The 14,675-nt window shown below is 39.5% G+C and overlaps 2 protein-coding genes across 2 annotated transcripts in view; both read left to right on the forward strand.

Moving 5' to 3' along the window:
• The window catches only part of ppp1r37 (protein phosphatase 1, regulatory subunit 37), a 32,669-nt gene extending 31,297 nt beyond the window's left edge, over positions 1–1,372 (forward strand). Inside the window, exon 13 of the mRNA XM_044031975.1 lies at positions 693–1,372. The gene's annotated coding sequence lies outside the window, so the exon portion shown is untranslated. The remainder of the gene's footprint in view (positions 1–692) is intronic.
• A 5,653-nt stretch (positions 1,373–7,025) lies between these two features.
• Positions 7,026–13,882, forward strand: LOC122773136 (zinc transporter 1). Its single transcript, XM_044031545.1, has 6 exons — positions 7,026–7,086; positions 8,058–8,726; positions 9,763–9,987; positions 10,128–10,402; positions 11,600–11,787; positions 13,096–13,882. Exons 2-6 carry the CDS (start codon positions 8,066–8,068, stop codon positions 13,367–13,369), a joined length of 1,623 nt encoding a protein of 540 aa, XP_043887480.1. The 5' UTR covers positions 7,026–7,086; positions 8,058–8,065; the 3' UTR covers positions 13,370–13,882.
• The last annotated feature ends 793 nt before the right edge of the window (positions 13,883–14,675 follow it).

Genomic DNA, 14,675 nt, shown 5'->3' on the forward strand with positions numbered 1-14,675 from the left:
TTTCTCTACTAAACTGTATTTTTGAATATTCATCAAAACACATCAGGTACAAAACTGTCTAATTCAAATCAAGGTTGTAGGTACATGTCACAAAATACCAACAAATACTTATATAATAGTCCCATTAAGTAGAATATTAATCCAAATAATAGATACATAAAATAAAGTTATCACTTTTAATGGGCCACCATGCTTCATTGTCTTCAGAGTGAACTGCGGCTTGAATTCGGTGTTTGGGGGTGCTCTGACAAACTATCTGCAGCCCTTGGACCCAAAAAGAGCATCAGTCCACAAAATGTTTCTCCATTTCTCTTTAGGCCAGTCGATGCAGCACATCTTTTTTTTAGCAGAGGGTCGTTGCGGGGGCTTCTTGCTGATAGATTAGCTTCACACATGCCACCCGATTGACCACCCTGTCTTTTCACAGAATGAGTTACCTCAACGCCACACTGCTATTATTTTGAACACTTTCAATCAGTGATTCAACTACACAGACTCGGGAGCATGCGTGCCACCTGAATGCACATCCACAGTTATTATTTTTTATATGTTTTTGCCTCAAAAAAAGTGTAACAATTAGAATGATATGTGGGTTATTGATTGTGGGCAATTAGATGTGATCTTGACCTTGGGTTTTGGAAATGTTTTCTACTCTAAACACTAAATCATACCTTCTCTTCTACTTCCACAAGGTTCACGAGGACGGGAGAAAACCACATTGAGATAGTTTGTCTGGTTCGACGACATGACCGCCCTACAATGTTTTTGTCAACTCTTTGACTTCACCACCAACGTAACCTTTCTATAAAAGATGGAAGAGCTGACGTTAAAGTCAAAGCTCCTTACACACACATACAAGCAACTAATGGGAAAGACTCAAAGGACAAGACCCAACTGTTTAGCCTGGACATCCTTTATACACACACACACACACGCACGCACTACACATATACACGTGTACACTGAGTGTGAGAGAGGAGGATGGGGGAAATAATCACCCTGATATCACTACATTTTGTCAATCTGCAATCTTTACACACAACAACTGCCTGTGAGTGAGAGAGCAGCAAGATGGAGGGACAAAGGAGGGAGGAGAAAACACTAACCAAAGACAGAACACACACCTTTCTCACAGTCCATATTCACACACACACACACAGTCTCTCTCTCTGTCTGTCTCTCTCTCTCTCTCTCTCTCTCTCTTTTCATAACACATACACACACAGACAAAAGGATGATGCTAAGAGACCCTGCTGAGGCGACCTGCTGGCTTTAAACACTCGCCCCGGAGTATATCTGTATCAAAGGCTTTTATATTCACGGAAGCTGAGGATGTTACAGTGTCTAAATGTCAACGTTTTTTTGGTCTGTGTCCTTAAAAAACAACCAAGGGACCGTCTTGACTTTCCTCTGGTCATGTTTTCTTGTCCTCTGCTCACTCTGGCCCCTCAGGAATCAGTGTCCCCCCCTCCTCCTCCTCCTCTCAGTCTGCTCAGATCGGACGTGGAGGAGCTGAACTCGTCTCCAGCCTGCTTAAGACTAAACTGCATTTTGAAAGTCATAAAGCTGAGAAACTTCAGAACTTCTGTGAATGCTGGAAAGCAATGCTGTATGCTTTTGGTTATTTACAGTAACAAAAAAAAAGATCTTGATTCTCTGGAACTTTAGACACGTTTTTTTTTTTTCTCTGTTCTCCGTCATTTCCCCTCATCTTTCCTTCTCTCCCTCAGTAGTTTTGCATTAGTACTTTTTGCTTTCTCAGCTCCAGCTCACATTCATGTTGCCTTTAAACTCACCACTCTTCATCTATTCTGTTTTTTTACCAACAGGCTGCTTTGACAAATCCTTTTTTTTCTATTTATTTTATAGATAATTGAGCCTTTTCTGATTATTTCCCCCATGTCTTCTTCACACCCTCTTCATTTTATCTCCTCCGTTTAGGTGTTGCTTTTAAAGGCCACCCTTCTTTTTTGATGTATATTTCAGACTCAAAACTAGATCATATATTTACTTTTTTTGGTGGGTAGGGGCAATCTGTGTTGGGAGGGAAGGTAATACGAATGTTTGACTATTTCAGTCCGGGTGCAGTTCAGAAAGTAAATACAGCAGACGTACTCAAAAATCCCCTTTGCTTTAACGCTACACTGCTTGGTGAACCTGTTGCCACAAGGGGGCACTGTGGCTTGCTGTTTTTTCCCTCCCACAGTGGAGCCAGAAAAAAGGATATCACATGCATCACATACATTTTTCATCAGATCGTTTTCCTGAATTTCCCAAAGATTACGTGAAATATTAACTTTATGGAGAGAATAGTTTTTCTTCTTGAGAAAGACACAAGCAGGTGTGTTTTTTTCTTTTTTCTTAAAAGGAGCATTTTTCAACCCTCCTGCTCTTCTCCACCCAACAAAGAGTTTGCCCCCACTGTTTGTAATGCTTTAATTTTTAGAAATTTTAATAATTTGTTAACTTAATTGAAATGTGCTGGTAATCACAAAGATATGTATGGCGAAATCTGTTCCTCTCAAATAAATGCATGTAATGACTAATGGTTATGACTGAATGATTCTATTAAATCACTCAGTTTGGTTCGTCAGAGCTTTGCAGATGAATGCTCGCGTGAATGTGTGAAATGTTGGTTTGCATTTTGGGAAACAAAGGTGGTTCAGTTCAAATGTGTTCTCCTGCTGAACTAGTGTACGTGAAGGAGACGATCCCATCCACATTTCTTTCAGAAATACAATACATTTCTATACTGGCACTAAAGTTGCTCGAGTCAGTGTCACGATCTAGCCCCTCCTTCATAAATCCAAGTCAAATATATATCACTCGAGTCTGAGTCTGAAAACAAAGCAAGTAAAGACGCCTCACGTGGGCCAAACATTATTTCTCAGTGTAAATAGAGGTTCTGAAACCTATTTTCCAAACATTGACTGATTAACACTGAAAAGAGAAAGAAAACAACATGTATGTTAACATACAGTAGATGGTTTCTCTCACTCCTCTTTTTTAACCTTGTGTCTTCCCTGGCCAGAATGCATCCATTCTCATCATCACAAAGAGTGTTATTTGTCCTTCAGATGTAAAGTGGACAGCTGAGTGATGTCCAGATGAGCTGGCTCTTGTGTGTGCTGTGCCGTGTTCTCGACGCCAACCACGGGCACCACGGACAATGCTGTCTGTCCTAAAGGGATCAACACACACACACTGAACAACAAAGGTGAACTCAACGCTCACACCACACTGTGTCTCTCAGGTGACCCTAACAACCCTCGCTCACACTGTATTAGAGGTGAAATTAGCAATCTAAAACCGGGTCATTAGGGGAACCACCTCAATGTTTCTCATAACAACTCTCTATGGATTTTTCCACCAGTTAATTAAAAGTGAAGAAGCCTCTTGGATGAGACGTTAAACTGAAGCACGTCCACTTGAACTTGAACCTTCACAGAGATATGGTGGGTCCAAAAAACATTTTAGAAATGAGATGCTGCTGGTGACACAGGATTCTTGTCTCCTTGCTCAAGGGCGCGCAGTAACAGGAGACTGAAATAGTGACTTTGAGTAACATCTTGACATTTAATGGAAGTGAAATGTGCCTAAAATGTGAGGGTGTTTTTTTTTATCGAAATAGCATTTGTCTATACAGCTGTTCAGTCCCCTAAAAACAAAGCAATACCTTTCTGTGGAAATCCTTTCCATTATTCTCAAGGTCAAATCTTCAATACCTGTTTTGCCAATTAATTAATTAATTAACTATCGTTGGTATTAAAAAACAACTGCTGCCCCAGTGATGGCAAAGTTCTTGTCTAGTGAAGGAAGCCAGTGGAGGTTGCAACATAAGTCAAGCACTTAACCCCCGAAAGTCTCTTCCCCTGTCCCTTTCTATACCAGTGCTCTATTTATTTATTTTTTTAACCCAAATCAACACAACGCTAAATGTAACTGAGGTGAGAAGAGCACATCCTAATGTGGAGAAAAAACAGTTCCAATTTCACTACTGAAGGTGCAATTCTAAGAATGGCAGGTCATGGAAGCAAACTTGAAATGTGTCTGTCGTATCTGTACATCAGAGATGTGTGCGTAGTTAAAAGTGTAAACAAAATATCATTCATCTCGAATATTTTTTGAATTGTCTCGACTGTGCTCTTCCATACGTGGTCATGTGGCCTTAAAACACTAGGCTTTCTCACCTTGTCCACTTGTTTCTGTTTTCAGTTTCTCTTGCCAAAGTAATTGCGATTTGTGAAAATCCAGTTAAACTGTTGTGTTGTACTGCTGTCTGTTTCAAGCTTACACAAAACCTACAAGAGGAAAAGCATGTCTCTGGACACTGAGTTGAATCGTTTCATTGTCATGAAAGCTGAGCGTTCCACACTCACAGCTGCCATACAGCAAGTTTTTCTTCTGTTTTTTGTCATTCCCTCTCTTTCTGTTCAGTGTGGATTCTCTGTCCTGACATAGAAACGTTGTGACACTTTGTGAAACAATCCATGTTAAGCACTGCAGGTTCCTGGATTTACTGTAGTGATGCTGGTTGAAATAAAACATTTCCTAATGTCCTTTGGCCCCTGTTTTGTTTGTTCATAACTCATCATATGGTCAGAGAAACGAGGCCTCAGTCTACACTGGGATGAAACATGTGACTGTGCACCTCAGGGTGAATTGCAGAAGAGAGGGAGTGTTTTTGTTTGTTCCACAGAAGTCATTTTCTTTTCCTCAGCTGACAGTGGGAAGAAAATGAACACTCCTGTATTCAGCAGGGAAACAAAATGGACAAGCTCAAGTCAGCTCTGTTGTTTCCAAAGATGAACTCCTCGTAGACTAGAATGTCTTTCGATGCAATTCAATTACATTTATTTGAAAAAAAAAAAAAACTCCCTGATGGAACCAGACTCAAAGATGTGCAGACCAATTGGGGTGAAAGGAAAATGAGGGACTGTTTAAACACCTGGCTAGCCAGTCTGTCTAAACTCCAGTTTTGTCAGCCTCAAGTCACATGTTTAGGTCACATGATCTCTGCACAAGGTAAAATGTTGTCCCCAAAGTGCATTGAAGCAATTCAGACAATTCCAAAACCACAAAGAAAGAAAGAAATGATGTCCTTTTTGGGAATGAGTTCATATTGCAGCACTGTTATTCCTAAAGTATGCAGTGATTGACAAACCATTATGAGATCTCACAACTGTTGTTAAGATGAATGCGCATGCCAGATTAACCTGACACCCTGAGGAAGCGTTTCTTAATATGAGATGGGCTCTTCAGATTTCTCCCACCCTTGGGCTGCCCGATCCAGCCAGACCATTTACTCAGACTGTGGATGTTAAAGATGGTTGCATGACATCTTTCCTCCTACAGGACCATGGAGGTAAAACTCCATATAAACCTGTAGCTTATTTCTCTGCTCAACTTGACCCTGTTGCATCTGCTCTTCCTAGGTGTCTCAAAGCAGTAGCAGCAGCTGAAAAGGCTGTGCTGGCCTCATGTGACATTGTAGGCTATGGTGATTTAACACTTCTTGGCAGAAAGAGACACATCTCTCCACAGCTCGCTGTCTTAGATATTCAACTGTGTTGCTTGATCTGCCTAACATTACTGTTAAGAGACGTGCTGTGCACTGCTAAGGGTACAGCCAGGTTGCAGGGTGAGGACAGTAGTGAGAGATCAATTGCTTCCTCGCCGGGTGTTTCCTTGGGCTTAGCCGTGCCTCAGGAATGTGCTGGAACAGTAGGAATTTATCCGTAGTGTCAGCCCAGATTTGGCCTGTTGATTCACAGTCCAGTGGACCACAAGAAACCTGTGCACACTGGCACTCATGGGACTCATGACCATTCATGTGAGGGACACAGAGAACTGGACAGTGCCAGTGAATACAAATGATAAACTTGTGTCACTAAGTTTTAGCGATATGGATCTTCTTTATCTATCTTTTGGCATGACTAACCAGTCAGAATGAGCGTTGTTAACAATGTGATGGATTTTTAAGCTATCTAACATACTTCCAGTATGACCTGAAGGAGTTCAGTGGTGGAGTTTAAGCTCTCGAGCCTTGTGATGTGATTTTTATCTACGTCTTTATTACAATTTAATGGTGTCACTGTGAAGGTGCATCACAGCTTTGAATTATTATAATTTCATGGACCTATTCGCGTCACTGTTGATGGAAATAAACCCTTTTCGAAATGTTACTTTAAAGCAGCGGTGTGTAACTCCTGTCACACCTGTTGAGATTTTAGACATTTCCTTCCTCCAAGTGTTGGAGATTAATGTATGTTTTCTATGAATCAAAACTGTTTACAACAAAGGTTAAGTGTTGGCTAAAAGAAAAACAGGTCTGTACCCATTCATTGTTTTAGGTATATTATGTTTATTTGACTCGTAAGTTGCGTTTTAGCATACTAGCAAGTGTCGTTTTAGCAAGTTTTTATCATACTTTATTGTACTGTTTACATTTTATATTTATCATTTGACAATTGTTATTGTGTGTAATGTAGTTTAGCTTGTAGTTGTGATGTATATGCGTTTACATTTGAATGTGTTTATACTGTTCATGTAAAAGAAGACAAGAATTGCTAACTAGCAATAGCTATAAACTCTGTGTACAGCACATCAGTTACATTATTTGTATTGGAACCACAGTATGTTCACTCTATTTATGTTGTATGTTCACTCTATCTCTAGAGTCGTGCTAGAAAAGTGCTAACAGAGAGGCTAAATCAGCATTGTGTGAGCTCCTTTTACAAAGGCTTGAATGTCACAAACATTGATTTATATTTAAAAGTTATGCACTACAGCTTTTAATTTACCTCAGAAAGATTTAATTAGATTTACTCTATTATCAGAGAGACTGTACAAAGGGTGGGTGGGCTGCATTATCCTCCACTGAGGGCTTTTTTTTCTCCCACACTTGCCTGAAGAGAGGAATCCAAACAGGGACTAGTGAGGAGGATGTTACCTCCCTCTCAAGCTCACATGACTATGATTAGAGTGTGGAGGGAGAGATGGAGAGCACTGTGACATTATTTTCACATCACGTCCAGGATCGGACTCATCTCTCCTTGCAGAGTGTCGCCGACTGACTTCTCTGAGGTAATTCATACCCACGCTGAAAGAAAGATTTTCTACACTTGTTTCAGTGATCGTTTGTGTGTTGTATGAACCTGCTGGTTTATACGTGACTATGTTAGTTGTAGAGGAAGAATTGGTAGTATATACTGGCTGTATATACTGTATATACTGTACTGTCTATATATGCACATACTCTGACTTTAAATTAGTGGCTGTTGATGAACTTTAAGTTAACTGAATTAAGTTGTAGATACAATAGCTCAGACTGGAATGACAGATGGTCATGATTAAACGAGATTGTAGAAAAAAAACACACATTCTGAAAATTAGTTGTTACAGGTAAAAATCTCAACTCAATTAAAGCTACAGATTTGACCTGGTGGTATTAAAATATTAATCAAATCATCAACACAAATTCTTACTAGTTACAGTTTGATTGATATGGTGTTGATAATGTTACAGCTGTGAAACGATGAAGTGGAGAAAACGGGACAACTTTGATCATTTACAAACAGCAACCAACACATTCTGCATATTTATGACATTTGAATAATAGTATATATAGCAATATAGTAAGTAATCTTTTTTGGTGAGATTGTCTTATTTCTATAGTAATCACCAAGTAATATAGTAATCACGTGAAGAGGATTTCAACAAATATATTTACAGACTCTAATACCATATTCCCAGTGGCCCAAAAACACATTTGATATGGGTTTTTCACCAGTGGGAATGTGTTTAATCTGCATTCACTCCTGGGTCAAATGACTCTGCAATGCATGCAGGTTTATATCGGCTTTGGCTCCCGTCACATTCAGTGAAAATGTAAGACTCTGATAAACTTGTACATTTTAACAAGCTACTATTTTACTTGAACTTGAGCTCTTTTTTTAGACCAGTACTTTTACTTGTAAATAGTGTTACTTTTACTTAGAATATTTCAGCACTCTTTCCACCTCTGCATGCACACATAGCGATGTCTCTGCTTTCAGTTGCAGGTATGACGATGCTACACTGGTGCCTGCTGGGATTTACAATGCTGCTGCTGGTGTGCGAGATAGCGATCAGTGAGCTCTGCTCGTCCACCATGATCCTGGTGGATAGTTTCCACACCCTCTTCATCCTCATGCGCATTTCCCTTCAAACTGTGCTTCCCTCTATGGAATCCCCCGAGTCTCCACCTGCATCCCCCGAATCTCCACCTGCATCCCCCTCCTCTATAAAACCTGCAGAAACACCTGTCGAATGTCTACCTGGCACCGACACTGCTCCAGTCACCTGTGGCTCATCCACCCTAAATGAACCACTCAATTCTCTACTTAACCAGGAAGGAGCCTCATCATTAAGCTCTCATCAACTCTGCCCCCCCACAGTCTCTCCTCCAACTCTTGGCTGTGGTGTCTCCTACAGCAAAGGCCGGATTCAGGTAATGGGGGAATTCATTTCCAGCCTCACCCTCTCTTCTCTGAGTATATCCTACCTACTGAACCTCATCAGCATTTCCATGGAGCCAGAGCCAGTGCAGCATCCTGTGTTGCTTGTTCTGGTCACAGTGGTCACTTTGCTCTACAAGATGCTGGTGCTCAAGCTTTGTTGGGGTGAACTGCAGGGGGAGAGGTTTGGATCCAGCAAGCCAACAGGAGCCAAATCTCACCTTCAAGGTATCATTGCACCTAACGTTTCAGTTTCTGGGTTGTGGGTGCTTTTATTGTCGTCCAACAGGAAACACCGTCTGGGAGACCACTCAAGCAAGGAATATGAATCTAAATATGTTTATTTGGGACAGAGTATATTTAAGGGTTTATCCAAATCCTGAGCTGCAGAATTGAGGGCATGTAAATAAATTGAGAAACTAAAGAGATTTTACATGCTGGCAACGCTGAAAGTTTTCTTATTAATGCCTTACATTACATTACATTACAATAAAGTCGTTGGACAAATGCTTTTATCCAATGTGACTTAAAAGTGATCATATTAACAGTCAATGTTAATTGAAAACTACGAAGCAGTCAGAAATATTCTTTAGCGTTACAGCAACTACCTTACATTTACCTTGTACCAACCAGCATGTGTGTTATTCTACACAAAAAAATATTGCATTGCCTTGAACAATACCCTAAACAATCTCAACTACAAGTCTAATCTTTAACATTGTCTGAACCTATTTTTAACCCTAAAACCAAATATTTACCTTCAGAAAGTCCTTTAAAGAGTCTGTCTGTCACACTGTGTGTGTGGCATCTCATTTTTAACTTTAAGCCCATGTTAAAGCTCCAGTGTGTAACTTTTTTGTGTGTAAGTGTGTAACTTTTTTTTTAAAAAATGACTTTGAAAATCCTGTAAACGTGTGTTAATCTCCAACATTTAACAAGCCGTGCCGTGCCGGGACTGTGTAGTGGAAAAACACTGGTAGAGACACTAACCCTCAGATGAGCCAGCCAGTGTGAAATTTCTTGACTGTAACAGACATTTGTTATATTTAAAGCTACGCACATATACGGTTAATATCACATGCTGCTTTAGCTGGTCATGTAAGACTGGGATGTATTTACCGTCGGATTCACACAGCTGGTGCTAGTGAGTCGGTGAGCACGCTGCTGCTTTGATGTCGCTTCTAAGTGTATATTCAGCTGTAAAGAACATCAGACGTGTTTGTTTTTCAATTCCCCTGTTTGATTCCCACTGTCACGGCCACAGGAGACTCCAAAGGCCTGGCCGAGCCGGGGCGAGTCCTCAGTGACGTCACCCGAGTCCAATCTGCTGCGGACGACTCGCTCAACAGCGGGGCTCTTGTCCTTTACAACCCTGGAGCCACCAGCATTATGGACTCTGACTCCCAGACCCCACAACTGTGGCGGCCAGACATTCACCTGCATTCAAACACAGAAATGTCTGAGGACAGTACCTGCATGGGACACCTTGGTATGGAGTTGGTGGAGTTGTTTCATCTATAAAATGTCAGAAAATCGCACTTTCATAACATAATGACGATATTTCATTGATTCACTCTTATTGTTGTTCAAATGAATCTTACATAAAATTACTGTTTCCTGCAATTTCAGACAGTCAAAAAGAATCAAGTATCACCTCAGTTTGCAAGTCGTTACAAGTCGAGAGTCCCGAGCGCAGTGGCCAGTGGCCGGTCTGGCTGCTGTCGCTCCTCATGACGTTTGAGGTCCTTTTCACCTCAGTTCTGGCTGTGACCAACAGCACAGTGGTGCTGCTGGTCGGCCCGCAGTGTCTGCTCAGCTCCACAGCCTGTGGCCTCCTGACTTACCTGAACCTTGGTCTGTCTCTGCTGGCTGTGATTATACTGATCATCATAACGATACCACAGGTCTGTTCATGTCGTGCCACTGAGTTTGACTGACTGATAAACCTCCTGCCAAGTTTCAGATGCAATGGAGAACACTTAAATAAGGTGTTACCTCTGTAGATGATCTAGATCCAACAAATTTCAAATAGGAGTGTGAATTTATTGGATAAAGTTTTGTTTATTTTAATTACAGCATACACTAAATCTGGAAATGTGGGACATTTTTGTTTGTGTTTTTGAAAGGAAGATTCACATTTGTTTTTTGTTTTTTTAAGTATGATTGTGTGAATTACTCTCTTGAATGGCCCCTCCTCTCTGAGACCATCCCATGATTTTAGCCACAAAACTAAAGGGTCACCTAATACATATCTGTATGTTTGCTGTTTTATCTTGATGTTGCACAGTGGGTTTTTTTAGCTGGAAACTTTGTCTCCTGGATTAAATGTCCACACAGGAAAATGTGTGTTTTTAGCTGCTGGTCCACTGTTGCCTCATTTGGTGACATGTTCGTGTCACTTCTAAAAGTAGGATTCCAAACACCAAAGTCACTAAAAAGTCACAAAATTGATTTAACTTACTGCTGGAGACAGCAAGGGATTAGCAACTCCAGTTTGATGTAATATCACTGTCTTGCTCCACCTACAAATCAGCACAAACTTCCCAACGTTTCCATTCAGAAAAACAAATGGTGAGATAAAGCAATGGACAGATTCTCAAGATAATGAGCTTTTTGTTTAGTGTTTTGTTTGTTTTTGAATCCCTACTTGGCAGCCATTCTTAGTGAGAGTGAGTGTGGTGCACTTTGTTTGCAACTCCACCAGAGATTGTATTTTTTTTATGGAGATTGCACCTGTATTGATTCCATTGAACAGAAAGGAAAGGAAAGGAAAGGAAAGCCACTTTGACTGAGAGCTTTGCCACAATAGACCAACCTGACCGAATGTGTCTAAAACCACAGAGCCTGGAGGAAACCCACACACACCAGTGCTAACCACTAACCACTAACAACGTTGTTATTAGATATAATGATGTTGGGTCAGACAGCAACAAATCTGTCAATCTATTCACTACCTCTGTCCAATAATCCTGGCTTATACTTAACTGCACATTTATTTTTTTCCTGCACTCCTTCGCTGTAGCTACTTAATCACCATGTGCAGCTGCATCTATCCTAAGTCGACTGTTTTCACTTCATTCCCTGACATGTTTCTCCTCCAGTTGCACAAATATGGACTGTTGCTGCTACAGGCGGCACCTCCACACCTCTCTGTGTCTGACCTTGGACAGAGGATTGCGAGAGTCCCTGGAGTGAGGGCTGTGCATGAGTTGCACCTCTGGCAGTTAACTCCGTCATTCCTGGTGGCCACTGTCCATGTACAGTGTCAGTCTTGTTTTCCAGCACACAGGTGAGCGGGGGTTATATTTTTATATTGTGTTTTTAGATCATGTGAGAATAGTTGAATCAAGAGTATAATTGAAGGTCATTGTTGTTGCACTCCTGGCTGTTACAATTATGTGTAATATGGTGGTAATATTATCTATGTATTATGTTCTACTGTCTTATCTCTCTTATTATTATTATTAGTAGTAGTAGTATTATTTTTATTATCATTATTATTATTGTTATTGTTATGATGATTGTTATTATTAATAATGACAATAACAAGCATAATAATAATGCTAATGTTAGTATGGTAATAAATAGATATGATTACACTAATACCATGTGATTTCTAAAGTGATACCTGTGCAATAGCTTGGGGTAATACCCTCACATGAAAATGTTTGTGAATCAAAATTGATATTACTATAAAGCTGAAATTCACTCTCCTTTGTTAATATACATAATATTATCTCATTATTACTACATCATCATTATTATTATTGTCATTACCAAGCTTATTATTTGTTATTTGTTATTGCCATAGAAATAAGATGGCATTACCCCCCAATTACAAAATAATTATCATACTATTACCATGTTGTTACTGCACTTAAATGTAACATGGGTTTTTTTTTGGAACTGCATTTATTTTACAAAAAAATAAACTCTCAGCCACACACATACACATTTTCAAATTATTTAGACCAGTAATGATTCTTTCTTTGGCTTCTTGTTAGTAGAAGCACAAGCCGTGAACACATTACTTACTGAAAGTTATTAAATACAAAATCAAGTCTTAATTGACTTAATTGATATTGACTTGATATTAACATCCAGTTATTTGATAAAGTTATTGTTGTATTGGAAAACCCATCAGTATTACTGGATATTGAATGATTTTCACTATTTACTTACTTTGTATAACACTGTTTCTCTGTGTTGTCCATCTTGACTCTGAGTCTTTGCAAAGAGAGAGACACACAGTTTTATAGTCAGTTGTCTAACTTGAACTTATCTGTGTAGCACACAAAAGGCGTCCTGTGAAAGGATAAATATGTCCTTGGGTCTGAGGAACAGAAAGATTAATAAATCAGTTCAATGCGGGCATTACCCAGTATAAGGATATATAAGGAATAAGAGTTATTTTCCGTTACAAACACAAACCTGATGTCACTAAGAAAACTTATACCTCAAATTACATAGCATATCAAACCATCAATATCCTTTATTTATCCTGTGCATCATCACAGCTCACAGCTGGAGAAATCACTGTAAATCTTGTACTGCTTTGAGAATTCTGTCAATGCAGAATGGTTTCACATGTGACCAGGTGTGCCGATCTGATGTTGGAGGTCACTAAGGTGCTGCAGAGCATAGGCGTGGGCTGCTGCACCATACAGCCGGAGTTTGTATCATGCAGCGAGTGTTCTGCACTCTCCCTACCTCCTCCAGCCTGCAGCCTCGCCTGTGGAAAGGCCTGCACTGGGTCCATGTGCTGCTACTTCCTGGAAGAACAGACCAGCAGTGTGACGGCGCCACCAGCTGGAGAAGCCAAGGAAGACCATCAGACTCTTCAGTCTGTCATAGAAAACACCTCCCTCTGAACAACCAGTGTCATACTTGATTAAAATGAAACTACCAACACATGATAAGTACAGTATTGAAGTTCTAATTTGAATGTTCCTTCATTACCTCCATCAAGGAGGTTGTGTTTTTGCCGGTGTTTGTCCGTCTGTCTGATTGTGAGTAGCATAACAAAGGATTTTGATTACATTTTTTGTTGGTGGCTCAAGGAAGAAGTATCTTGGTGGTAATCTGGATATGGATCTAGCTTGAGGATCTATTTTTGAATAATTGTTTACCCTGCAGTTCAGCGTTTTGTAATGTACAATGTAGGTCTACGTTACTGTATGGTCAGGATCCAGATCTGAAGCATGAAAAGAACATTTTAAAGTGACATTTTCCTAAATGGTTTCCTTGTTGTTTATTGTGCCATACTGTAACTAAGTTCTATGGTTTTCGTTTTTGAAAGATTTCACACATGAGGATCCACATCACATATTTAATAATAATGTGTTTCTGTATGATCATAATAAAATTTGTGGTGCTATTCTTCATTCACTTTGTTCACATTTCTTCATCAGTTTATCAGCGTGTGTTTTGTGTGCAGTTGAATGAAAACATAACTCAAAATTGCGTAATCCTTTTACCTGTTGCCTATGTTAATTTGGAATAATGCGTTTGAGTGTATTGCCGTTGTGGTTTGCAGTGCTTTCTATGAGTGCCTGGAATATTTGTATTCTCACTCACTAAAAAGTACTCAGACATCATATACATATTATTGATGATCTCTGTCACTTTCTCCAGGAAGTCATACTTTAATACGTCGTCCAAAATGTGACAAAAACTTCATACTTTAGTATGTTGTCCAAAATGTAACAAAAAAGTCATAGGTTAGTATGTCGTCCAAAATGTGACAAAAAAGTCATACTATAGTATATAGTATATATAGTGTTTTTATTTATTTATGTATTGTACAGTGTCCTCGAGTATCTAGAGAGGCGCTTCCAAATAAAATGTATTATTATTATTATTGCTATACTATGTCGTCCAAAATATGACAAAAAAGTCATACTATAGTATGTTGTCCAAAATGTGACAGAAAAGTCATACTTTATTTTGTTGTCCAAAATCACCCAAAAACATCATACTATAGTATGCCAACCAAAATCGCCCAAAAAATTTATACTATAGTATGTCGTCCAGAAACACTCAAAAAAGTCATACTATATTATGCTATCCAAACTCACTCAAAAAAGTCATACTATAGTATGTTGTCCAAAATCTCTCAGAAACGTCATGATATAGTATGTCGTCCAAAATCACTCAAAAAAGTCATACTATAGTATG

Source organism: Solea senegalensis, linkage group LG8 (assembly GCF_019176455.1).
Source record: "Solea senegalensis isolate Sse05_10M linkage group LG8, IFAPA_SoseM_1, whole genome shotgun sequence".
NCBI classification, from domain to species: domain Eukaryota; kingdom Metazoa; phylum Chordata; class Actinopteri; order Pleuronectiformes; family Soleidae; genus Solea; species Solea senegalensis.

Coding starts and splice junctions, on each gene's coding strand:
- LOC122773136 (XM_044031545.1), top strand. CDS start 8,066: ATGACGATGCTACACTGGTGCCTGCTGGGATTTACAATGCTGCTGCTG. Junction 9,988..10,127: donor TACCTGCATGGGACACCTTG/GTATGGAGTTGG, acceptor CTGCAATTTCAG/ACAGTCAAAAAGAATCAAGT. Junction 11,788..13,095: donor TCTTGTTTTCCAGCACACAG/GTGAGCGGGGGT, acceptor ACATGTGACCAG/GTGTGCCGATCTGATGTTGG.